Source organism: Pecten maximus, chromosome 5 (genome assembly GCF_902652985.1).
Source record: "Pecten maximus chromosome 5, xPecMax1.1, whole genome shotgun sequence".
In the NCBI taxonomy this organism is placed as follows: Eukaryota; Metazoa; Mollusca; class Bivalvia; order Pectinida; family Pectinidae; genus Pecten; species Pecten maximus.
In genome coordinates, this window is record NC_047019.1 from 6,967,869 (window position 1) to 6,995,621 (window position 27,753).

Genomic DNA, 27,753 nt, shown 5'->3' on the forward strand with positions numbered 1-27,753 from the left:
ACAGTGCACTGCACATTGGCTTTAAATGATGCAAGTATACTACGATTTTGATCAAAATGATTGGAAAATTTTATGGCACTTACTTGACCTTGAGGTCAAGGTCACTGTGACCTAACAGCAATGCAATGCACATTTCTGCAGTATGTTGAAATAGACAATGTGCAGATCTCCCCACAAATTCAGTGATTATTACATTTTTCATTTTGATTTTTTTTCTCGTAAATGCAGATTTTCTAAACAGATCTAAAATCTTATCAACCATCTCATACATACACTCTGCCTATATATAAGTTTAGACAAGAAATGAAATATGATCCCCACCCCAACCCCCAACCTCACCAAAAAAATTCACTGTGAACAGTGGCATACATAAGGTGATCAAGTTGTGATATGGTTTTATACTCCTTATTATCAACAAATAAGACGACAACAACAACAAAAAAACAAATAATAAACGTATCTATATTTGCAGGTCTGTAACAACTAAATAAAAACTAAACTACTATAAAGCTCCTTGTTGACACACAAAAAATAAAATGAACACATTATATAAGAATTGTGAGATATGATTTCTTGAAAGACAGTTACACTGTGTATGGGCCGGAAGCAATATACTGGTACGTGAAATTTGTATCGTGAACATGCCCCTCATATATTTTCCAGTGAATTAATAATGAAGCCATTTCTCAGCCCTGTGTATGAGGTACAGAGAATGGCTATCCTACACCGGTGTGCTGGTGATACTGAAGTTAAGAATCGGACAGGATCACGGCCGTCCTACACCGGTGTGCTGGTGATACTGAAGTTAAAAATCGGACAGGATCACGGCCGTCCTACACCGGTGTGCTGGCGATACTGAAGTTAATTAAGACTTGGACAGGATTACGGCCGTCCTACACCGGCGTACTGGTGATACTGAGGTTTGACACTGCCCGGATCAGTGAGTTGTTTTCCAACACCAGTTTCTGGTTCTCATCATCAAAGTCTTCAAGATCCTTAAACGAAAGAGAATAAATCAGGATTTAAATTACTGAAATACTTTGTCACAATCAAAAAAGCTAACAAGAGGCTCACAGTTAATGAAAGAGAATAAATTGGGATTTAACTTGCTGAAATACTTTGTCCTAATGAAACAAGAGCTGTTGGAGAACAGCATAGCTCGTCTCGCAAATGTTTGTCAATAAATAATTAAAATATATTAATTGGTATGGTTTCGCAAATTGCAATAATATATATATTTTTTACTTGATCAGATTGTGTATTGTGTATTCATGCAATTTTCAAAACCACAATTTATATATACAGTATATGTAAATTATTTAGTGACAAACATTCAGGAGACAAACTATGCTGTTTCTTCAATTTTTTGATAAAATATTATCCTATTGAGAGTTGTCTCCCTTGAAAAATGTGGAACGATATAAATTGTGCATTTTCACATTGTTTTTTTTTTCAGTTTCACTCCAAGAAGGGATGGTGTAACATCAAAGGTACTCTTTTACCAAATTTTTCAACTTAACGCAAAAAAAGTTCCAAGTCCTAAAAATTTCAAAAATCTGTTTTTTTCCCAAAAAATCTTTTAGTTTAAGTCCGGCAGGGGATAGTTTAATCCCCAAAGGGACCATTTAACCATCAATTATTTACTATGCCTTTCAACACCAATGCACCAAAAACTTAACATTTGAAAAACCAACGCCAACACCAGAGTGACAACATAAGCTCTCCCTTTCTCCGAAGAGACGAGCTAAAAAAGCCAACAAGAGGCTCACAGTTAATGAAAGAGAATATATTGAGATTTAACTTGCTGAAATACTTTGTCCTAATGAAACAAGCTGACAAGAGGCTCTACAGTCCAACCTATACATTGACAGCAATGGTGACAAGATATTTCTTAATAACAGCAATACAAAGATTTTCAGGATCTATAATTTAGTACCATTAGTTTTTAGTACCATTAGTTAATAGCATCTATATTTCCTTAATATTTGATTCCTAGGTTCCAAAGACAACTCAGCCAATACAGTAGAAATCTACCTAATCCTTACATTACCCAGGGTTGCCAACCTGTAAGTAGCCCAATTTGGGAGATCTCCCACATTGGGCTCTTCCAAAATGTGTCAGACTTTTTTTTTACGACGCCACGGCGTCACCCTATACCTCCCCTATTGGACCCCATCCCCTGGAGAAAGTTGAATGAGCCTACACAAAATAGAATCCTTTCACCCAAGGTCATGGCAGGCCAAAGATTAAAATGTCGTCGTCCTGTGAGAATAAGGCCTTTAAAGCTTGATTTACCCCTGTTGATATTTATTACAGGTTTACAGATTACATACATACTGTAAACAATTAGCATTTGGGAAACATAATTTTTGTAGCAATTTGACATGTTTCAAGTGGTGATATTTACCTTGTTTAATGAAGATACTTCCTTCTCCAACTCAGCAATTTTCTTATCTTTAGATTCTAACATCGCCTTCAATTTTCTGTTTTCTTCTTTTTCTTTTTCCAGCAACTGTAATTGACAGAATGGCTTATGTAAATACAAAATACATCTATCCAAGATTGTCCAATGTGTGATATATACACACATACTACACACACTGTTCTGATTGGTATACGCATCACGTGGAAGGGGGACAAAACATCATATCTCCCAGCTGAGGCGCGTGAGCCAGGGAGACAAATATCATATCGCCCTGGACCGCGTACCCCCATGGCGACCCCCACATTATTTTGTGAGGAGTTGTCTCCCTTCCAGTTATTTACAAATGGCAGACGAACAGAAACGCAAACGTTTTCATGCAGTCGAAGAAGCAGAAATAGACAAAATTCTGCAAAACAAGATTGCTCAGAACACGAAAATATCAACAAATGTACACGCCAACTGTTTCCAAGAGTTTCTAAAAGAAACTGTCAATAACACCTTCACTTGGAATCGTATCAATTACAAATAACAAACTAGAACACTGACACGTCAGAAAGGGCCCCGCTATGTGTCTGACCCTTCAGGGTAAATGTAATAATTATTGTCAGTGTTTTTCCTGCCTATATAACTGGGTGCGCCAAACGACCCCATTCTCAATGCGTTTTAGCCTGATTTTTTCCCAAAATCAACTCGAAAATTCCAAATAACATTTGTATGACGACTTTTCACAATCAATGAAAAAATTCCCAGTTTCGTTTTTAGGAATACACTGTGCATTGTAAAATTGGTTAGCATAGAAAATTCAATGTGTGTGTTTGGGTGTAATTTACAGTTTGCGCTCAAATTTTCCCAATTTGGCATATTGAAGTTTTCCCAAAATACCCAGGAAAAACACTGATTGTAATATATTGACATGAAACAATTAGATATATGTTTTTGATTAACCTTTGCTATTGTTTCATTAATGTTAGCATTAATAGGGCCACTGACAATACTGCTTATTATTATTGTATGGAAAAGCTAGCTAAAAGAATTCTACAAGCATTACACTTTTCAAATTTGTTTCAAATCTAATATCAAGGAGCACACAAACTGATATAAACTCAATGCAGAAAAAAAGGATTTTTTAAAATATTTTAATAATGTCCTTTTTTTGTCATTTGAGGTATAAGAAATCCAAACCAGTACTTTTTTTCACCTTTTTTTGTTTTAAAACTTTTTATATTTAGACCCAATCAACTTCAAAATTTGGTCGCTTGACACCAACTTACCTTCATAATGTCATAACAAAATCTTTAATACCATTTAAAAAATGTCAATCCGACCTTAACATATGACCCATTGACTTTGAACTTTGGTCAGTTGATACCTTGTTTGATTGTGACCAACTTAAGATTTACCATTTAAAAAATGTCAATCCGACCTTAACATATGACCCATTGACTTTGAACTTTGGTCAGTTGATATCTTGTTTGATTGTGACCAACTTTGCATAAGTCATAAATTATGCTAATGGAAGACTGTAATAGTATTGTATATGTATGTGTGTATTGTGGTTTTATGTCAATATGTAAAATGTTACATCATCGAAAATCGGCTTCCCTCAATACCTGTATGTACCAATTTTCGCCGCAATCAAATAATATCAAAATTTCTACCAATCAGAAGCCTCTGTTTCATTCCCATGACAACACAGGTTTTGGAAAGGTGAACCATTGTTCCCCTAAAACCCCTATATACCAATTCTCTCACCAAAATCGAACAATAACTAAATTTTGACCAATCAGAAACCTCCATTTGTTACCATGGCAACAGACGGTTTCGTAAGTGGTACCATTGTGTTTGGCTTCCCTAAATACCACTATGTACCAATTTTCACCGAAATCGAACAATATCGAAATTTCAACCAATCAGAAACCTCCATTTGTTACCATGGTAACAGACGGTTTCATAAGTGGTACCATCGTGTTTGGCTTCCCTAAATACCACTATGTACCAATTTTCACCGAAATCGAACAATATCGAAATTGCAACCAATCAGAAACCTCCATTTGTTACCATGGCAACAGACGATTTTGTAAGTGGTACCATTGTGTTTGGCTTCCCTAAATACCACTATGTACCAATTTTCACCGAAATCCTCCAACTCTTGTCAATAATTTGGCGCAAAAGAAAAAAAACGGACAGACGGACGGACGGACGGACGGACGGACGGACGGACAACCTGATTACTATAGGGCACCCGCATCTCTCGATGCGGGGCCCTAATAATAAACAAACCTTCATATTACCCTGCATCCAGGGCCATCAATGCATAATATGACATTTGATAACAGTAACTAACCTGCTCCAGTCGAAGTTTATCATCCTCTTTGGACTGATTTAAAAAGGGTCTGTGGCCGACTCCTGCCCCGCTGTCATGGTGACGGTAACCACTGTAACCAACACTGTTATTATCACTGTCAGATTTGCGTTCTTGGTATCGATTTACTACAGAGGTCAAAGGTTTAATCACAGGTAAGTTCTTGTTATCCAAGCTGTGCCGCTCCATTTCCCGCCACCGAGAGGCAGTAGTGGAATATCCGGACCTACCCTGGCGACCAAGAAGACTGTTTGATGAGGATGAAGGGAGTCTGGAATCTGGATCACTGATGTTGGGAGAGTTGTAGGGTCTGTAAGGCTCCGGAGATACATGATTCGTTGGAACAAACACACTTCGTCCATGCCCCAACTTAGGACTATGTACATAGTTTGATTCTGTGGAATCGGATTTTCCGATTAAAGTCAAATTGGTCTCCGACTGACTTACTGTACTGTCGTAATCTTGGTTATCTTCAAGGTCAGCCTCAAGGTCAGATGGACTGTAAATCAATCAAATTTGTCATTTGCAAGGTTTATCAGGGACTAGTTAATACCCAGGCCTAACTAGTATTACACTGGTAGATTTATCAGTGACTAGTTAATACCCAGGCCTTAATAGTCTTACACTGGTAGATTTATCAGTGACTAGTTAATACCCAGGCCTTACTAGTCTTACACTGGTAGATTTATCAGGGACTAGTTAATACCGAAGCCTTACTAGTCTTACACTGGTAGATTTATCAGAGACTAGTTAATACCCAGGCCTAACTAGTCTTACAATGGTAGATTTATCAGGGACTAGTTAATACCCAGGCCTAACTAGTCTTACACTGGTAGATTTATCAGGGACTAGTTAATACCAAGGCCTTACTAGTCTTACACTGGTAGATTTATCAGGGACTAGTTAATACCCAGGCCTAACTAGACTTACACTGGTAGATTTATCAGGGACTAGTTACTACCCAGGCCTAACTAGTCTTACACTGGTAGATTTATCAGGGGACTAGTTAATACCCAGGCCTAACTAGTCTTACACTGGTAGATTTATCAGGACTAGCTAATACCTGGCCTAAATTGAGTCTTACAATGGTAGATTTATCAGGGACTAGTTAATACCCAGGCCTAACTAGTCTTACACTGGTAGATTTATCAGAGACTAGTTAATACCCAGGCCTAACTAGTCTTACACTGGAAGATTTATCAGGGACTAGTTAATACCCAGGCCTAACTAGTCTTACACTGGTAGATTTATCAGGGACTAGTTAATACCCAGGCCTAACTAGTCTTACACTGGTAGATTTATCAGGGACTAGTTAATACCCAGGCCTAACTAGTCTTACACTGGTAGATTTATCGGGGACTAGTTAATACCCAGGCCTAACTAGTCTAACACTTGTGGATTTATCGAGGACTAGTGAATACCCAGGCCTAACTAGTCTTACACTGGTAGATTTATCAGGGACTAGTTAATACCCAGGCCTAACTAGTATTACACTGGTAGATTTATCAGGGACTAGTTAATACCCAGGTCTTACTAGTCTTACACTGGTAGATTTATCAGGGACTAGTTAATACCCAGGCCTAACTAGTATTACACTGGTAGATTTATCAGGGACTAGTTAATACCCAGGCCTAACTAGTCGTACACTGGTAGATTTATCAGGGACTAGTTAATACCCAGGCCTAACTAGTCTTACACTGGTAGATTTATCGGGGACTAGTTAATACCCAGGCCTAGCTAGTCTTATACTGGTAGATTTATCAGGGACTAGTTAATACCCAGGCCTAACTAGTCTTACACTGGTAGATTTATCAGGGACTAGTTAATACCCAGGCCTCACTAGTCTAACACTGGTAGATTTATCAGAGACTAGTTAATACCCAGGCCTAACTAGTCTTACACTGGTAGATTTATCAGGGACTAGTTAATACCCAGGCCTAACTAGTCTTACACTGGTAGATTTATCAGGGACTAGTTAATACCCAGGCCTAACTAGTCTTACACTGGTAGATTTATCAGGGACTAGTTAATACCCAGGCCTAACTAGTCTTACACTGGTAGATTTATCAGGGACTAGTTAATACCCAGGTCTAACTAGTCTTACACTGGTAGATTTATCAGGGACTAGTTAATACCCAGGCCTAACTAGTCGTACACTGGTAGATTTATCAGGGACTAGTTAATACCAAGGTCTTACTAGTCTTACACTGGTAGAGTTATCAGGGACTAGTTAATACCCAGGCCTAACTTGAGTCTTACACTGGTAGATTTACCAGGGACTAGTTAATACCCAGGCCTAACTAGTCTTACACTTGTGGATTTATCAGGGACTAGTAAATACCCAGGCCTAAATAGTCTTACACTGGTAGATTTATCAGGGACTAGTTAATACCCAGGCCTAACTAGTCTTACACTGGTAGATTTATCAGGGACTAGTTAATACCCAGGCCTAACTAGTCTTACACTGGTAGATTTATCAGGGACTAGTTAATACCAAGGTCTTACTAGTCTTACACTGGTAGAGTTATCAGGGACTAGTTAATACCCAGGCCTAACTTGAGTCTTACACTGGTAGATTTACCAGGGACTAGTTAATACCCAGGCCTAACTAGTCTTACACTTGTGGATTTATCAGGGACTAGTAAATACCCAGGCCTAACTAGTCTTACACTGGTAGATTTATCAGGGACTAGTTAATACCCAGGCCTTACTAGTCTTACACTGGTAGATTTATCAGGGACTAGTTAATACCCAAGCCTTACTAGTCTTACACTGGTAGATTTATCAGGGACTAGTTAATACCCAGGTCTTACTAGTCTTACACTGGTAGATTTATCAGGGACTAGTTAATACCCAGGCCTAACTAGTCTTACACTGGAAGATTTATCAGGGACTAGTTAATACCCAGGCCTAACTAGTCTTACACTGGTAGATTTATCAGGGACTAGTTAATACCCAGGCCTAACTAGTCTTACACTGGTAGATTTATCAGGGACTAGTTAATACCCAGGCCTAACTAGTCTTACACTGGTAGATTTATCGGGGACTAGTTAATACCCAGGCCTAACTAGTCTAACACTTGTGGATTTATCGAGGACTAGTGAATACCCAGGCCTAACTAGTCTTACACTGGTAGATTTATCAGGGACTAGTTAATACCCAGGCCTAACTAGTATTACACTGGTAGATTTATCAGGGACTAGTTAATACCCAGGTCTTACTAGTCTTACACTGGTAGATTTATCAGGGACTAGTTAATACCCAGGCCTAACTAGTATTACACTGGTAGATTTATCAGGGACTAGTTAATACCCAGGCCTAACTAGTCGTACACTGGTAGATTTATCAGGGACTAGTTAATACCCAGGCCTAACTAGTCTTACACTGGTAGATTTATCGGGGACTAGTTAATACCCAGGCCTAGCTAGTCTTATACTGGTAGATTTATCAGGGACTAGTTAATACCCAGGCCTAACTAGTCTTACACTGGTAGATTTATCAGGGACTAGTTAATACCCAGGCCTCACTAGTCTAACACTGGTAGATTTATCAGAGACTAGTTAATACCCAGGCCTAACTAGTCTTACACTGGTAGATTTATCAGGGACTAGTTAATACCCAGGCCTAACTAGTCTTACACTGGTAGATTTATCAGGGACTAGTTAATACCCAGGCCTAACTAGTCTTACACTGGTAGATTTATCAGGGACTAGTTAATACCCAGGCCTAACTAGTCTTACACTGGTAGATTTATCAGGGACTAGTTAATACCCAGGTCTAACTAGTCTTACACTGGTAGATTTATCAGGGACTAGTTAATACCCAGGCCTAACTAGTCGTACACTGGTAGATTTATCAGGGACTAGTTAATACCAAGGTCTTACTAGTCTTACACTGGTAGAGTTATCAGGGACTAGTTAATACCCAGGCCTAACTTGAGTCTTACACTGGTAGATTTACCAGGGACTAGTTAATACCCAGGCCTAACTAGTCTTACACTTGTGGATTTATCAGGGACTAGTAAATACCCAGGCCTAAATAGTCTTACACTGGTAGATTTATCAGGGACTAGTTAATACCCAGGCCTAACTAGTCTTACACTGGTAGATTTATCAGGGACTAGTTAATACCCAGGCCTAACTAGTCTTACACTGGTAGATTTATCAGGGACTAGTTAATACCAAGGTCTTACTAGTCTTACACTGGTAGAGTTATCAGGGACTAGTTAATACCCAGGCCTAACTTGAGTCTTACACTGGTAGATTTACCAGGGACTAGTTAATACCCAGGCCTAACTAGTCTTACACTTGTGGATTTATCAGGGACTAGTAAATACCCAGGCCTAACTAGTCTTACACTGGTAGATTTATCAGGGACTAGTTAATACCCAGGCCTTACTAGTCTTACACTGGTAGATTTATCAGGGACTAGTTAATACCCAAGCCTTACTAGTCTTACACTGGTAGATTTATCAGGGACTAGTTAATACCCAGGTCTTACTAGTCTTACACTGGTAGATTTATCAGGGACTAGTTAATACCCAGGCCTAACTAGTCTTACACTGGTAGATTTATCAGGGACTAGTTAATACCCAGGCCTAACTAGTCTTACACTGGTAGATTGATCAGGGACTAGTTATATAACTAATACCCAGGCCTAACTAGTCGAGTGATGATGGCCCATGTGAGATTTGAATAGCCCACTATCTCATAAAGGTGGGCTAATAAATCTCTAACCCTTGAAAACCTATGTAAAGAACCAGTTTTCATGTAAGTACTAAAATGGAAAACCTGAATGATAGTAAGTTAAATCATCAGCAGCATAAATATATATACAGAGCAACCCGCTTATTTGCATAGCCCTTTTTCCATGACAAAATATGCAAATAACCGGAGTATTCGTATAGGCGGAGTTGGGTTTTGGCCCCTCTTATACACTATGTAGATCGTCAGGTAGGTACTCAAAACGGGCGCTATATGATTGTTTACGTTATTTGCATTAAAAACATATTTAAAAAAAACATTATTTAAAATATAAGAGTAGATACGAAATAAATGGGTTGTTATTCTTTGTAAATGTACAAATATTTGCATATACATTTGTACTTCATCGTTTACTACTTGTCATTCCGAGTCTGTGGGTCCGAAATCGGTCATACACGCGTGGGTTGGCACTCCGATGTACAATGTGATCGTTTCAATAAACATTCATTATCGTCTTGAGATGTGTTTTGTTCCTGCTATGAGTATATTAGTTGTTTGATCATAGATGATGAACTGTTTAAGCAATAGACTGTCTTAAATGACCGTGAGATGTGCATTGTCGTTTGGGTTTGTTTTGGAAAATGGCGCACACACACAAAGAGTTGTCGTTCCTTACACATATGCCCCCACAATGCAACGCGCCTAGTAAACAATCATGGCGATCGCAACCTGCCTCAGCGAGTGTTCAAGTGCACAGAACACAGGTTTGGATCGATGTTATAATAAATAAACAAATCTCATCAAAAGATGAGACATATCAATATTTTATTCAGTAATTCTTCTTCACAATGCTACTGATATGGTCTGGATAATAACTAAATGTCGATATCGATGCATCGAACATAACCTGTTTTGACGAAGTGGGAACCAATGATTAGATAACGTTGTACATCGTGTCGAATCAATATGTAAGTTAAAAACACTTTTCATAAAACTTTTATTACGGGAAAATCACAAAAATACCCTAAAATCAATTAAAATTTTTCGATTTTTTGGAAATTTTTTATGCATATAAGCGGGAGTCGGTGTTTTAGTCGATGCAAATACACGGGATTAAAATACAAAGATAAAGAAGAAAAAAATCGGGACCTGAGAATTTTATGCAAATAAGCGGGATATTCAAATAACCGATATGCAAATAAGTGGGCTCCTCTGTACATCACTCTTCTACAAAAGAATATGTACTAGTATTAGCTTTGTAATAATTAAGATTTGATCAAAGTAACAAGGTCTTATCAACTCATTATATACAAGTATAGGTATTTTCTGACCTTTTAGTCCTTCTGGAAATGAAACCTTTTGGAATGCGGTGATCCTAAAAAACAAAATTCAGAAGAAAAATATTAATTATTTAGTCAACATCAATATGTCAAACACAGCTAATATTATAAATCATGCTTAAGCAATACATCAATCCGCTACTGTCCCCTGCTAGCTATTAAAGTCCTTTACAAGTGTCTGATGAACATTTAGCACAATTTTCTAAAAATAGTAACAGAGACTTTAATCCAACAACCCCCCCTTAAACTTAATCCGAGATATTATGGTCCTTTATCATTCTGTAAAGTTTGATTAAAATCCCCCAAGGAAGCTTTGGCATTATGTAGGTATATATGTACGTGCATACACGACCAGGGCTTTTTCTGGGGGCTTTTTGGGGCCGTTAATGGGCCCCATTCCCAATTGAAATTATTTCACATTTTAGCCAAATTCCCAAAATTTGCAGTTTACTCTTGAAAAAATTTTTCCCAATTCACCAATTTTCTTCCCAAAATGAGACAAAAGGCCCTTTCCCAAACCAGTGAGAAAAAGCCCTGACGACATATGTAAAAAAAACTACAGAACCCCAATCCTGGTTTCACTGGTAGAGGACTAATGATATACAATATTTATATAGTCCACAATCTAATTTACAAAATTACTCAATTGTGCTTCACAATAATAATATTTTAGGTGTTACACAATGTAGACGTATATAATATATATTGTCTCGAGCAACTAGATGATAACATGTACAGGATGTCTATGCGAGACTCTAAAAAGCACACATTCAGTTGAGTTTTAATCTCCTTTTTGAATTTTACCAAGGTTTTTTAATTACTGGTAACAGATGTTAAGCTGTTCCACAAAGTGGCCACTACCTTTCAAAAGCAACTAGTTAACGATTGCCATTAATGATGGGAACTTAAAAACTGCCATAAAAAAGGTAATATATCTGAATCAAAACAGAAGCACAGGTGTAGAACTTCTGACAGTGTGTGGACTGACTACCAAAATGGAAAAGTTTTCATGAAAACTAGGAAAAATAGGGAAAAGGGGCATAACTTGTATTGGCAAAGTAGTTTTAGTTCTAGATCATGACGATAGCCATTGTAAAAGAATCATGTGTGTGTATTTCATGTTTTCAATTGTAAAAAATTCCCAAAGGTACAAATGTATATTCATAAATATTTCAAACTCAATTTTTTTTGTTAATTTCATTCACCAATACTGAATAAAGAAAATTGGGAATAAATTCAGACAGGTTTACATGACAGCTATTTTACATGTAGTGATCACCTGTACTTTATATATCATAGTTATGACCACAGGGGCTTGGCACGATTTTCCAAATGATAGTCTATATATATATGTATATAGTATCAAGAAAATCGTGCCAAGCCCCTGTGGTTATGACCTGCAAAAGGTATGTTGGAAGGATTTTGATTTCATCTATGTGGATTTCATGCTAAAAAAAACTGGTTTTTGACCTTTTAAGTTTTTGATCTTTTATGATGTCCGTTATCCGAATCATCTTGGCGGAATAGATTCACTTATAATGCATGGTGTCATGTTGGTTTGTAATCAACTTGACTTGAGCTTGTTAATTGGAAAATGTTTGAAAAAGATATTCATGTAAAGTGTCAGGAATATTGTGAAAATGAAAACAATTTTCTGATGGTATGAACTATTTCAACTCTTTCCGTACTTTGTGTTCTTTCCGGATTCTGTACCGGAAGTAGTTATTAGGCCCCGGAAGTTTAAACAAAATGGCTGACTACGTGTGCAATTTTGGTGTGTTATTTTTCATATAGAAACACAAAGGTTAGTGTTTTCTTGTACATTATTGAGAAATATTTAACTAAATTAGATCTAGATGTCGCATTGAACACTATGAAATATCATAGGCACTGATATCTAAAATGAAAATGTAGCAAGCCCCCATATTGTTTACATTAACAACCTAAAATGTCACCTGTATGACTTTAACTGGAAAAAAAAAACGTAACCTGAACAACCTAAAATGTCACCTGTATGACTTTAACTGGAAAAAAAAACGTAACCTGAACGAAATAAACACAAATTTATGAACCAAAATGTTTGTTTCAAAAGTCGAAAGTTTCTTGAACACCTTTCATATGTAATTGCATGGATAACTCTATGTGTCAGGTGTTGTTTTCAACAAATAAACACTTACATAATGTCAGCTTAGCTTGTCGACTATAGTCGACAGTGGGGAAGATGGAGCTTGAAATTATGCTGACTATAGTCGACAACGGGGAAAAGTGAGAACATTTTATGTCAACTACGAATAGTCGACAACAGTACTGATAGAGTTAAAAGCTGGTTATAACTAACTTGGAATTTTCGTAAAGCATAGATACGGCTGTACCAGCGGCTCCTGAAGGCTATTATACAACAAGAACTGAAAATGGGATGGACAGACCACAGGCAAATAGATAACAAAGGCCCAATGGGCCTGAATCGCTCATCTGCTATCCAGTGATCCTTTTCATACATAAGCAAAATTATGAACAAGTGTATGTCAGAGACCATATATAAGATCTCAGGGCCTCGCTTTTATTTGAAAAGGTGTCTTTTAGATATTTTGGCCAATTTAACTCTCAATGTTAAATTATGATAAGGGTCATTCATTTGAACAAACTTTCTAGCCTTCATCCAAGAACACTACAAGCCAGATATAAGGTCTCTGGACGTGTCAGTTATTGAAAGTAAGTCATACAAAGATTTAAGCCTATTTGACTGCTCTCAACTTAAAAAGGCCAAGGTCATTAATTTGAACAACTTGGTAACCCTTCACCCCAGCATGCTACAGACCCAATATCAAGTCCCTGGGCCTCTTGGTTATTGAGAAGAAGTCATTTAAAGATTTTAGCCTATTTGACCCTGTGACCTTGAATGAGGGTTAAGGTCATTCATTCGATCAAACTTGGTAGCACTTTAGCCCAGCATGCTACAGACCCAATATCAACTCCCTCGTACACTTGGTTATTGAGAAGTTGTTTAAATGGGACATAGGACGGACGGACAGTCTGCCGGATGACAGACTCGGCATAAGCTCACTTGCCCTTCAGGAAGGTGAGCTAAAAACCAGCAATCAAACTTAGCTACACAATTGTTCATTTTAATTAGCACCACTCAAAAGATATCAGAAACTTACATCGGAGGGAGTCTGAGGGTTGTCCTCGTCAATTATCTCATTGTACGACGTGTTTCTCTTGGTCTCGGTGGAGCCTTTCGGGTCCTCATCATCTTCGTCCAGGGAGTCACCTGTACTCTGTTAAAACATCAGGTTAATGTGATATACCTAGAGAGTCACCTGTACTCTGTTAAAACGTCAGGTTAATGTGATATACCTAGAGAGTCACCTGTACTATGTATAAACATCAGGTTAATGTGATATACCTAGAGTGTCACCTGTACTCTGTATAAACATCAGGTTAATGTGATATACCTAGGGAGTCACCTGTACTCTATATAAACATCAGGTTAATTTGATATACCTAGGGAGTCACCTGTACTCTGTATAAACATCAGGTTAATGTGATATACCTAGGGAGTCACCTGTACTCTATATAAACATCAGGTTAATGTGATATACCTAGAGAGTCACCTGTACTCTATATAAACATCAGGTCAATGTGATATACCTAGGGAGTCACCTGTACTCTATATAAACATCAGGTTAATGTGATATACCTAGGGAGTCACCTGTACTCTGTTAAAACATCAGGTTTATGTGATATACCTAGGGAGTCACCTGTACTCTGTATAAACATCAGGTTAATGTGATATACCTAGAGAGTCATTGTACTCCTGATATCATTAATATCACCATCACCTGTCTACATCACCATCACCTGTCTACATCACCATCACCTGTCTACATCTACATCACCTGTCTACATCAACATCACCTGTCTACATCACCATCACCTGTCTATATCACCATCACCTGTCTACATCACCATCACCTGACTACATCACCATCACCTGTCTACATCACCGTCACCTGTCTACATCACCATCACCTGTCTATATCACCTGACTACATCACCATCACCTGACTACATCACCATCACCTGTCTACATCACCATCACCTGTCTACATCACCTGACTACATCAACATCACCTGTCTACATCACCATCACCTGACTACATCACCTGACTACATCACCATCACCTGTCTACATCACCATCACCTGACTACATCACCATCACCTGTCTACATCACCATCACCTGTCTACATCACCATCACCTGTCTACATCACCTGTCTACATCACCATCACCTGTCTACATCACCATCACCTGACTACATCACCTGTCTACATCACCATCACATGTCTACATCACCATCACCTGTCTACATCACCGTCACCTGTCTACATCACCATCACCTGTCTACATCACCGTCACCTGTCTACATCACCATCACCTGTCTACATCACCATCACCTGACTACATCACCTGACTACATCACCTGACTACATCACCATCACCTGTCTACATCACTGTCACCTGTCTACATCACCATCACCTGTCTACATCACCATCAACTGTCTACATCACCATCTCCTGACTACATCACCTGTCTACATCACCATCACCTGACTACATCACCTGTCTACATCACCATCACCTGTCTACATCACCGTCACCTGTCTACATCACCTGTCTACATCACCATCACCTGTCTACATCACCATCACCTGACTACATCACCTGTCTACATCACCATCACCTGTCTACATCACCGTCACCTGACTACATCACCTGTCTACATCAATCACCATCACCACCTGTCTACATCAACCGTCAACATGTCTACATCACCTGTCTACATCAACTTTCATCACCTACTACATCACCTGTCTATCATCACCATCACCTGTCTACATCACAGTCACCCCTGTACTACATCCCTGTCCTATATCACCATCACCTGTCTACATCACACCATCACCTGACTACAGCACCTGTCTACATCACCATCACCTGTCTACATCACAGTCACCTTCTATCACCATCACCTGTCTACATCACCCATCACCTGTCTACATCACACCGTCACCTGTCCTACATCACCTGTTACATCACCATCACCTGATCTACATCCACCGTCCATCATGTCACATCACCTGTACATCACCATCACCTGTCTACATCACATCACCTGTCTACTCACATCCACCTGTCTACTCACCATCACCTGTCTACATCACCATCACCTGACTACATCACCTGTCTATATCACCATCACCTGTCTACATCACCATCACCTGACTACATCACCTGTCTACATCACCATCACCTGTCTACATCACCATCACCTGTCTACATCACCATCACCTGTCTACATCACCATCACCTGTCTACATCACCGTCACCTGTCTACATCACCTGATTACATCACCATCACCTGACTACATCACCGTCATCTGTCTACATCACCGTCACCTGTCTACATCACCATCACCTGTCTACATCAACATCACCTGTCTACATCAACATCACCTGTCTACATCACCATCACCTGACTACATCACCATCACCTGACTACATCAACATCACCTGTCTACATCACCATCACCTATCTACATCACCATCACCTGTCTACATCAACATCACCTGTCTACATCACCATCACCTGACTACATCACCATCACCTGTCTACATCACCATCACCTGTCTACATCACAATCACCTGACTACATCACCATCACCTGTCTACATCACCGTCACCTGTCTACATCACCTGATTACATCACCATCACCTGTCTACATCACCATCACCTGTCTACATCACCATCACCTGATTACATCACCGTAACCTCCAGCTCATTATAACACATTCCAGCTGTCACTCAAATTAGTGCTGTGATCAGCTGATCACATTTTTTTTACCTCTGTAGATGCTAGGTGAGCCAGACCTCCTAGCCCTACACCTGTACTCCTTCTCTTCTCTCTCAGCTTCCTTTTATCCTTGGGCAACTTTCCCTTGTGTAGGTGATTAGGGCGCGTGCGCTTGTCCTTCGTTCGGCTGGCGGCGGAACACCGGGATGGTGATTCGTGTTCGGGGATGACCCCCCAGCCTGGAGTATCCGTGTCCTCATCAAACCGGTCACGGTCGCATGGATCCTCCTCTCTCTCTCGGTCCGTGCTCCGTGGGAGCGGATTCAACCCCCGGGCACGTAGAGTACGTATTTTACTTTTACGGGCACTGGTTGCAAAATCATCTGTATCTAAACTCTCCTGACTCACCGAACTTGACGCCATGTTGTTATCAATGAATGAAAGGACTTTCGGATTCAGGTAAAAGTGTCAAGAGTCCAGCTTTGTCAGTACTGACCTACATGAAGCGTCCATCGTGATACATGTCCTATTTGATGGTTCCGTCTGTCTGAGTACAAACCCTTGAGCTGTCAGACATATCTTAACCACACGGCTTCCGTTAACTCTCTTCAACAGTAGCACAGTGTGTATACTGCCTCGTTTTCATTTCGCACCTGAATAGCCAACGACACCGCATTACGTCATATTTGCCAATATTTCCGTGTATTGAAATAAAAACACTTTTAGAAATATATTGCATTGTATCGGGATAAACTGGTACGGTTTACGCTGAATCGACTGGCATTGTAATTCTGATTCATTGTAGGGTTCTTGTGCCGCTAAAATAAATTATCGATCGTCACACACACACACACACACACTTTGCGTGGGCGGTTTTGCCATACATTCAGACAAATATTACAAGCCGTTTAATACCATAGAGGCCCAGCATGAACGCTATTAGCCTATCCCTGATACTAATTTATCTCTATACATACATGGGGTTTTAATCTTTACATCCATATATAGCTATATACATGTATATAGGTTCTAGTGTACTGAATTAATAGCTGCATTTTTTTCAAACCATGCACTTTTTCCCGTGGTCCGTCTGTCCTAAACAATTAATAGCAGGAACAACGAGATCTTCTAAACACATTGTATGCAAGATCATTATTATATCTAGTTGAATCTGCATGGTTATAATAATTGAATTTTGATGCAGTGAAGTTTTTGGATTTTTTTCCGTGTCAGCGCACCAATTAGACTTGATAACAACCAAAATGATTTCTAAACCAAATGAGATCTTGGTCTCAAATTGAATTAATGAATTTAAACAATTTCTTACATTGTTTTGTTTTCAATGTCATTATTTTAAGGAAAATATTGACGATCAATTTACGCCGACTACTAAGATTGCCAAATTACCTTATTTTGCAAGAATTTCATCATCAGATAGCACTGCTAATTTAAGGATATATTGGGTAGAAATATTCATAAAAAAAATCGGGGCTACGCCCTAAACAAGACGTATACAGTTTATATAACATATATATATATATATATATATAAACGCGTAGGCGCAGTTTCACACGGCAGATTTTTTTTATCAATTGATTATATAACATTTCGTTAATCCACAGGATACATTCGAAACTTAGGCACTGAAAGCGAGACTCCGTACTACCAAAGAATATAACGAGGTATTGGGTCTTTCCTGAACATACTGAACAAGACTAGCCTAATATTGATTCTTTGTTTTATGGTTTTGACCTTCAGCTACAAACACCCTTTATGACATAAGATCTACTGTTGAATTTGTTTCAGTCTTTCGGGAAAACGCAATCACTTATTGGCCATTGCCATATAAATTACCAACTTCGCTAGCCAAGGGTGTTCAATACGATACTCTCCTGGAGAAGAGTATCGTATTGAACACCCTTGGCTAGCGAAGTTGATAAATTACATGTGGCCTCACAGTTCTGCCTCACTCCGTTTAAGATAATTTTTATCAGAACCCAAACTTTCGTCCTGACAACTTTTGTTCGGATTGCTTGACTTTTTCTATTTCTTTGTAATCGGTTAAACGTCTAAATAAAACAATGGCTGTTTGCATTTGTAACAATTCTATTGAAGAATTGAAACTTCATAGTTTGACATCAAACAGAAATGTTTCCATCGTTTGGTATGATGGAGTTTATCTCTCCCCCGTTACTTCCCTTCTCTCAGGAAAGCGATATTTGATGAAGATTGTCTTTAAGTCTCAAATTTTCTAATGTGATATGGTTATCATTTCTAATAAAGTTTAGTAAATACAACTGTCAGCTCGTAACGTCATCTCATATTATACTGAAATTTTGACGATGTGTCCAGTTAAGGGAGAAAAACTGTAAGCGAGGAAAATTACGCGAGTGGAATTAAAAAAAAAAATTACGATAAATACGTGGTCATTCTGCTGAATGTGATTGGCCCTATTATCAACCCTGCCTGGTACTCTGAGACGAATATGATCGTTCCCATATTCACCGGGTGATATTGGCTCACAAAAAAGCTAGATTTAGCATGTTATCGAGAAGGTAAAGTGAGAGAATTAAAAAATCAGGCAATTTCCGCGAAAGCGGGACGTTCCGGTCGTAGACACTGTTGCGGTATATACCGATACCATGTATCTGTTAAACGTTTGAATTGAACGAGAAAAATCAAGCGTTTTCATGGGTTATACGAAGCATGGCAGTAAGATTGCACAGTAAAATATGTAACTCGCGAGTCATCAGTCAGCTGTGGTCGTTACAAAGGAACATTAGATATATAAAGGTAGTATCCAAATGTTTTAACTCGCTCTCTATCATAAACCCCACATTGATGACAAAGGGGCTAAGTATATGTTAACCTTTATCTTGATCGTCAGCTGTTCAGTGTACATGTGAAATTCATCTGGTCAACAACTTTGACATCGTGGATGTAAGACTATATATGCCTACTGCATAGTATACTACATCAATGTACTCACACTTGAATGGTATTGTAGTGCCTGTTGCCTTCCCTATTCGTTAGTAGATCTACATTAAATAATTCATGAACTACAACGAATATGGTAATGACCGAAATGTGCTGAGAAATGTGGTTGGAAACAAAAAAACGGTGAAAAGGGCCACGAATTGACATAAAAATGACATCTAGCAAAGAGTATTTACTACATTTTATGTAGTTTGGGAACTTTACCGGAAAGTGGAGGTGGTCTGCACTTAAGTTATTGAAGTCTTAAATGATCTGTTAATTTATTAATCATTGGGAAATATGAAAAATAATATATCTAAAACCGAAAGAATAGATATTAATGCTGGTTGTTTTCCTTTTTTCTTCCAGTTCAAGGAAGTGATTCGCTGTAATCCTTGGTATCAGACGTGGCAGGTCAATTACTTTAGAACTACAATGGAGGAACCCTCTTTTATGTTGGCTGCAGACAGTGATGTTGATGAAATAGACCTACAAAATGTCATGATTAAAATACGTCGCAAAATGAAACGTAGATTCCAGAAGAAATGTGAAGATGTGATAGCGGTTAATGAAACGTGTGTTGATGATGATGTTCAAATAAAACCAAATTCTCTGTTAAATTGTGACAATGGAAATGATTTGAGGGTAAATAGCAATGACAGTCCCGCTGAGCCCTCACAGACATCTGGTGATATTGGCCCAAAACAGGAGAAAAAGAAACGGAAATTGTCAGGTAGACTGGAAAGAATTCTTAATCATCACATTGAAAACAAAAAGAAAAAAATGCTTGATGATGATAAACGAAAAGATGCTGATGAAAAACACAGTGATGTGAAGCCAAAAGATGCAGATGAAAAATACAGTGATGTAAAAATGAATACAAATTCTTCCATGTCAGAGATAACTTGTCAAAACAATGATGGAGATGAAGAAACAAGGAATGAAAAATCAATACCTTCCCCGGACCAGTACTTAGCTCTGGACTGTGAATTTGTTGGAGTCGGGTTTAAAGGATCGATCAGCAGATTAGGTATAACCTAAAGAATTTATAAAATTTTACATTTCTAAAAGTTTCAGATCATGATCAGTCTCTCCATATCTCCCACAGTCCCTATATTTTATCGTTTGATGAGCTTTGAATTCTCTAAAATCACTGTGCTGTAGATCTACAGAGTATATAGCTTAATTAAGTCCATCAACAGTCCTGAACAAGTGATATCAGGGATTTTCCTACAATAGAAACTAAAGTCACTTTTTGTATGATTTTTGTTTTACTCAAATGCCACATTTTGTGGCATAGAAATTCCCAATTCAATGGGCCCTGCATGGTATTTGAAAAATTGTAGGAAACTCCCTGGATATGGTTTCAGCCCCATGGGGCATGTATCTTCCTTGATACTCTGTAAGGAAGTCAAATCAACAGGGGATTGTATCGTGCGTCTCCTAATTAAGACCAACCACATGTACCTGCCCATGCATTGACATATGGTTTTAAGGTGGAGCATGTGATGGCCCTTTAGCTATATAGGCTATATAAGCTAGCTGCATAAGGATTATATATTTATAGTCTTCGAGACTACTTTCAGTACAATGAAAATGGTTCTAGCCTTAAAGACAAAAAAGTACAACCAAATGAAAATTCAGTATGCACAATATAAGTATGTGTTATATTACAGCTGCAGAAATTATTTGATAAAAATTCCTATAAACTCGCGATCAGTTTTGGATATATCCTTGAGGTATAAAAAAAGGTCAAGTGAATAGATTTAGTATACACAGACTTTTATGTTTTATAAGGGCATTTCGGATATTATACACAAAACATGGTATGCTAGCTATTAATGTATTGTTTTCATTTCAAGGTCGCTGTAGTATTGTGGATTTTCATGGAAATGTGGTTTACGACATGTACAGTTGTCCCGAGGAATATATTACTGACTATCGTACACGCTACAGTGGCATCACAGCTGGTCACATGACCAATGGTATCCCTTTTGAAGTCGTTCAGAAAGCGGTGAAAGATCTACTGAAGGTAAATATGGAGTACAAGCTGCGAAATCTGATAAAAAGGTTCGAGAACTGTTGGCCTTGGAAGTGTTATGTTGGCGATATACAAATATCTTATTCTCAATTTGCCAAGGTCAAGTTCACAGTTAATAAATATAATTATACAAAATCATCACTTTAGCAACTTCATTTTAAATGGATTTTGATCAAACTTCATATGTACTATATTATTGGTCAAATATGAGAATACATGTACTTTGAACAAATGCATGTTGATTGAGGGGGTTTGTATCATTTTCGTTGCCCAGAGTTATTGAGTATAATATGTATTAAACAATGACCATTATCACAGTTTTATGCCTTGAATTTACCATAGTTCGTCTGCATGGTTCCAAATGCAACAGCCATTTGAGTTTATGACACAAGAATTAAAACTCATCATTGAAAAACTCCTAATATATATACTTAACATCTGTAGAAATAAGGATTTCACTCCTGGAAGCCATAACTTTTATGTGTACAATTTGATCGTTTTTTTGTTGTGTCCCGACAATGACCACCTGTAAAAGTTAAACAATTCAACAGTCAACTCCAAGCATTATTTTAAATACCATCAAGACATGTTGTTGTGTTAACGTTAAAATTAATTGCTGTGTTGTTGATTTGATTGTTTTTTTTTTTTTCAGGACAAAATTTTAGTTGGTCACGGTCTCCACAATGATTTGAATGTGCTAAAAATAGAACACCCAGGAGACATGATCAGAGACACTCTTAGTTACCAGGGTTTGAGGAAGAAGGCAAAGGAAGTAGGATGTGAAAAACTTGCTCTGAAGTTTCTCGCCTGGTATCTTCTTAGTAAGTCTCTTTCTGAATTAATTTTTTCTCTATATATCCTATTTATTACGTGCATCCATTTTGTGTTTTTGTACGGCAGTACTTGCTCTAACAGAACAGTAACTTATTAAATTTTGACTGATACCGATAAGTGTGATTCGATCAGTCGAGGCATATTAAGCTGGTAACCACGATTTTTTTTTTTTAATTTTTAGAGAGGCGAATACAGTCCAACACCCATTGTTCAGTTGAGGATGCTACGGCTACCATGGACGTGTTCAAACTGGTCAGACAGGAATGGGAGGAGTCTTTAATGCTGCCCAAATGTAATTCGGACAACGACGCAAAAACTCAAAAGCCAAAGCTTGAAGGAAGTGGGAAAGAAAAGGAACTGTCAGAATATCTAGATGACAAGTTTTGGCCTGAGGTATGTTATTGGGTAGCCCAAGTTTTCTCTGGCCCTGTCACCATGTCTGGTGTACATGTACACCTGGATTTTACAAATACTTTATTTTGCTAACTTACTTCTCAGACATATCTTGCTAACTTACTTCTCAGACATATTCACGAATCAATGAATATTGACAATGGATTGTCACAACATTGATGTACAATCAGGACCAGAGGGCATTGGTTAAGATTCAGGTAACACAAACACAGTAGTATATGCCAGATTTTAGTTTGCAAAATTTAATTCTGCTATATAATCTTAAGAGTATAAACTTTCTGAATTTGTTGATTTGTTGAAAAATGCTTAAACCATTGCCATGGAAATTTGATGTCTATGATTATTCTTGGTTTTGATATTATTTTTTCTGTTACTTTTCTGAATTTCTTATTTTGATATTTAGTATGTATTACAAAGCCTGTTGCCATTTTTATTGAAAATTTAATATTTGTGTGAATTCAAGGATTTAATGTATCTAGTCAGCCTTTTCAGGCGTTTGATTGATTTGAAGTTTATCCCGAAAAGACATACCATCTGTCGGTGAGTTATGCTCTTCTCCAATAGCTCTTGCCATCTCTTTCAGGACCACGAGATGAAAAATGTCTCTAGTGACTTGGTAAACACTGATTTGTTGGAGAGTGATAAGCTGGAGGGAAACCAGGATAGTTCTTTACCTGAAAAATCTGAAGGTAATGTTTCATTTTCTCAATGTAATGTGTTCGCAAGCTGTGTATGTTTTTTATTCTCCAAAAAGATTTTCAGGGAAGTCCAGTTGCTGCTTTACGTACCTGTCAGTATTTCGGTCTGTCCTTCTCGTGTTGGAAGCATAATTTTGCCCACAGTAAATTAAGGATCATGAAACTTGGTGTACATCAGTTACTATAAGGCAAAGTGCAGCATACTAAATTCAAGGCCCACAACCTCTTTTTACCAGAGTTATTGCCCTTTGATAAAATTTTGTGTCTGGAGCATTAATCTGTATGCATTTAAACTAGGATGATAAAATTTGGTTTATACATTGGTCATACTAAGACAATGTGCAAAAATCAAGGTTCATACCCCCTTAATTACAAAGTTATTGTTTCTTAAAATTTTGTGTCCTAAGCATTAGTTTGTTTTGAATTGATGCTTATGAAACTCACAACTCATTATAGCAAGTACATTTAAAAAAAAAAATTAGTTTCAATTCATTCTTCTTCTATTCTTTTTTGCTTCTGTTAATTTTGAATGAAGATTTTGAACAAAGTATTCATCAATATCACATTATTACTCCTGCTAGATTACGGTACACATAATTGTTAGAATTCTGCTGTGAGATTTTTCGAATTGGTAAAATGATATTAACTGTTTATTTTATCCTGTGACTATTCATCTAAAATCCTTTTATAAACAACCTTTCTAGAGTCCTTAATGCCATGGAGTTGGACGTCCATCATGTCTGTCGACTTTTTTTTTCTTTCTGGAAGTCACTACTTGTGACCAAGGCCTATGAAAGGTACATTATTGGTTTCTCTCTGAAAATAATTTTGGATATCTGTGTCATTCTTAATATTTTGTTTTTATGTTCACAGAGGAATTGAACCCTGTCTTGTTGTTGAATAATATAGCTCTGAAGATGAGATGGGAGAAGCTGGATTACCGTTTTGAGTTACAACAGTCAGGAGAGTTTGTTTGTAAGGTAAACAAAGTGTTCAGTTTGATACTAACAACACCGTTATTCAGATAATATCAGATATTATACTAGATCTTACACTTATTATCGGGTATGGTGTTATTCAGATAATATAATATATTATACTAGATCTTACACTTATTATCGGGTATAAGCTTCCTCATCAAGAGTACTTTCTCTTTTAGATGAAAAGGTCAAAGGTGAAGGTCACTGTTACTATAAATAGATATCATTATAACTGATGGTTTAGGAGTATAATTCTTCATTATAACTGACATTTTGGAGTATAACTCATCTTTATTACCGATATTTTGGGAGTACATACAATTCACCATTAAAACCGATTTGTTGCAGGTTATGATAAGTGGAAAAGAATATCAATCCGCGCCTTGCTCTAGTAAAACCAAGGCCAAAACGGAAGCTGCTCAGTCCTTCTTTTTACATCATCAGAGATCCACCAGCGACGACAACATGGATGTAATGAAACATTTTATCAGCACCAACGAGGCCAAAAGCAAGGCAGGTTCATGTAAGTGATTTAACATTATAGGACATTCTTTCTTAAATCCTGAAATGATTGAGTATAACAGTAGTGTTGTCTGTCTTTGAAATGTACTATAATTTTTTCAATGATTATCATTACTTTATAATAATTTATGCAGTTTCATGATACTCACATCACAAGTTTTCAAATCATTAGTGTTGTCCCGATTAATCGATTTAATCGATGATTAGTCGTTTTACCTCAAATTATGACTTATTGATCATGATTTTTTATGATCGATCATGGTTTGACTATAACATAGAAATTTTCAGGACTTACAGCAGACTTCAACAATTAATTAAAGAACAATATCACTGGTAAATTGAAATAAAAATATATTAAAACAACATTTTAAAACATAGCTAGACGTCTAAAACATAGCCACAACATTTTCCCTTATTATGGTTGTTAATGTTTTTGCAGATATTTTCAGAAAATGGGTTTTTTAAATTCTTGATCTTGAAATCTATCTACAGCTAACACAAAATATCTGGTAGGAAGTTCTAGCATTAGAATGAAATTTCTGTATCTTTGTATACAATATGTATCATTGCTTTACGAATAATTTGATTATTTTTGCGCCTTGAAAAATTACCATAATAGTTTAAAATCATGTCTAAATAATTTAACTGGTCAACAGATTTTATTGATACCAAATTGTATTTCTCTGCCTAGTATTCAACAGACAACAAAAATACTGGTATTACACAAGTTCATTCTGCAATGGTGTTCATCCAACTACCCACAATCCAAGACTGATTTATTGCAGCATAATATTTAGATTATGAAATAAAAATATATTAACCCTTTCACCCCTACTGACCATATTGGACTTCAAACTATGAAAAAATAGCAGAGTCCATTAAAGTTTCTTAGGGTTGAAAGGGTTAAATGTTGGTTGCCTGGAGGTTTCTTGAGGTTATTAAGACATTATAGTCATAGGGTCTCGATATTCATGCGAGAAGTATATTATTTTTACATTTGTTTATCCAGTTTTTAGAGAAATGACTTTCACGTTGAATAATTAAATTTAAAGAATACCTCACAATCTTTTAGCTTGACTCTCATAATCGTAATAAAAGAGAAATTAATGACTGTTTATGCCAACTATTATTATTGTATGAATAATTGCTGGCTGTCAAGATGAAAGGGTCAAAGGTCAAACTTAACCACTTATTGAGTTCGAAAATATCTTACAGGTATTTACGTAATTATACAATCACATAACAAACTCTATTTATCCATGGAGAAATAAATATCTGGGTGAGCCCCCACTTCACTTATTAAACTGGTATTATTAAATTTCTTTATCTTCATTTCCAGTGGAGGCTGAAAACTTTCCTGAACAGTTCCTCCATAATTACTGTATACAAAGGAAGTGGGGAAAACCAGTGTATAAGCTGACAGAAATGTCCAAGGGAAAGCTGTTTGTGTGCAAGGTATAAGGATTGTAAAAACTACTTCATATCATAATTATAACTACCAAGTTTCATAGCTGTACAGTTATATATATACCAGGTCAGAAAAAAAACTGGGAGTAGATCTCGATACAAGATTCAGATGCTGAAGTTAACAAAAGGCTATAATTTCCGCAAGCATGGTCAAGTCAAAATGATGATCAGGAAAATACAAGTAACATGATGATTATTATAATGCCTACAGAGTTTCTGAGACATTGGTTGAAAAATGTAGGAGCAGATTATCGAAGGACAAAGCCTTAACCAAATACATTAGTCTTGTTTGACAAAAGTATAAAAGTGTTTATTTGTATATTTCGGTTAAGCTCATGTTTAGAGACAGACACATTCTGACATGTCATATTCTAGATCATCATATTTTCTTTGTAATAAGTCCAACAAAAGTAAATGACATCACAAGTCTAGTGACCATTCATGATGTAACCTTAACACAGTTGATGTCTGTTTTATTTTTATTTTTTTTTATTTTTTACAGATAATTATAGAAAATCAAGAATTCCAAGGAACAGCAAAGCCCTCAACCAGAATGGCCAAGACAAGTGCAGCAAGGTTCTGTATATCGGAGCTAAAGCGTATCGGCTACATTATCCCGTAAAAATGTTAACGGAATTTAATCCTGGTAGACTTGACTCGGAAGCGGATTGTGATTTTCTTTCTTTTTCTTTTTGAAAAAGGAAAACATTTGTCCTATAAGGGACGAGCTGTGATTGAGGAAATTGGAGCTGTGATTGAGGAAATTGGATATTTATGCTGAAATCTGTTGAATTAATAACAGTTGCAATAAATTCCAGGATGCTATTTCTCCCAAATCTTCCAGGGGCCATAGGACTGGTATTCAGGATAGCCATTTGCTATTGGAGAAAGACTGCATACATAAAAGCATACACCTGTGTACTGAACACAGTTATAAATTATTTATGGTTAAAGTGGTCCGAGTCCGATTCCCCTGGACTTGCGTATCAGTGACAATTATATATATAATTACTAGCCATTCACTGTAGTGGGTCACCGATACCAGCATTCGGTTGTGGCGACTTGATATTTTGACGTTGATTAATGTCTGGTAAATATGACAAATAAAATTAATTGTTGTTATGTTTATCATGA

General features: G+C 37.3%; 2 protein-coding genes across 2 annotated transcripts; one reads left to right on the forward strand and one right to left on the reverse strand.

Moving 5' to 3' along the window:
* Positions 1-223: 223 nt before the first annotated feature.
* Positions 224-17,492, reverse strand: LOC117326992 (PRKC apoptosis WT1 regulator protein-like). Its single transcript, XM_033883801.1, has 6 exons — positions 16,739-17,492; positions 13,992-14,108; positions 10,822-10,865; positions 4,770-5,286; positions 2,408-2,512; positions 224-995 (listed from the first exon to the last, which is right to left on the reverse strand). Exons 1-6 carry the CDS (start codon positions 17,108-17,110, stop codon positions 894-896), a joined length of 1,257 nt encoding a protein of 418 aa, XP_033739692.1. The 5' UTR covers positions 17,111-17,492; the 3' UTR covers positions 224-893.
* Positions 17,493-19,386: 1,894 nt separating this feature from the next.
* On the forward strand, positions 19,387-27,746 carry LOC117326993 (small RNA degrading nuclease 3-like). The gene is made up of 10 exons (XM_033883802.1): positions 19,387-19,480; positions 20,033-20,693; positions 21,526-21,695; positions 22,357-22,525; positions 22,720-22,931; positions 23,536-23,641; positions 24,524-24,630; positions 24,979-25,153; positions 26,492-26,607; positions 27,122-27,746. The coding sequence occupies exons 1-10, from the start codon at positions 19,394-19,396 to the stop codon at positions 27,239-27,241; spliced, it is 1,923 nt and encodes a 640-aa protein (XP_033739693.1). The 5' UTR covers positions 19,387-19,393; the 3' UTR covers positions 27,242-27,746.
* Positions 27,747-27,753: the final 7 nt, after the last annotated feature.

What these genes read in the sequence shown, in the direction of transcription:
- LOC117326992 (XM_033883801.1), bottom strand. Translation starts at nt 17,110, where the DNA reads ATGGCGTCAAGTTCGGTGAGTCAGGAGAGTTTAGATACAGATGATTTT. An exon ending in ATAAACTTCGACTGGAGCAG is followed by an intron (nt 2,513 to 4,769) that starts GTTAGTTACTGT and finishes TGTCAATTACAG; the next exon opens with TTGCTGGAAAAAGAAAAAGA. An exon ending in AAGTATCTTCATTAAACAAG is followed by an intron (nt 996 to 2,407) that starts GTAAATATCACC and finishes CTTTCGTTTAAG; the next exon opens with GATCTTGAAGACTTTGATGA.
- LOC117326993 (XM_033883802.1), top strand. Translation starts at nt 19,394, where the DNA reads ATGGCAGTAAGATTGCACAGTAAAATATGTAACTCGCGAGTCATCAGT. An exon ending in CGGTGAAAGATCTACTGAAG is followed by an intron (nt 21,696 to 22,356) that starts GTAAATATGGAG and finishes TTTTTTTTTCAG; the next exon opens with GACAAAATTTTAGTTGGTCA. An exon ending in CAAAAGCAAGGCAGGTTCAT is followed by an intron (nt 25,154 to 26,491) that starts GTAAGTGATTTA and finishes CTTCATTTCCAG; the next exon opens with TGGAGGCTGAAAACTTTCCT.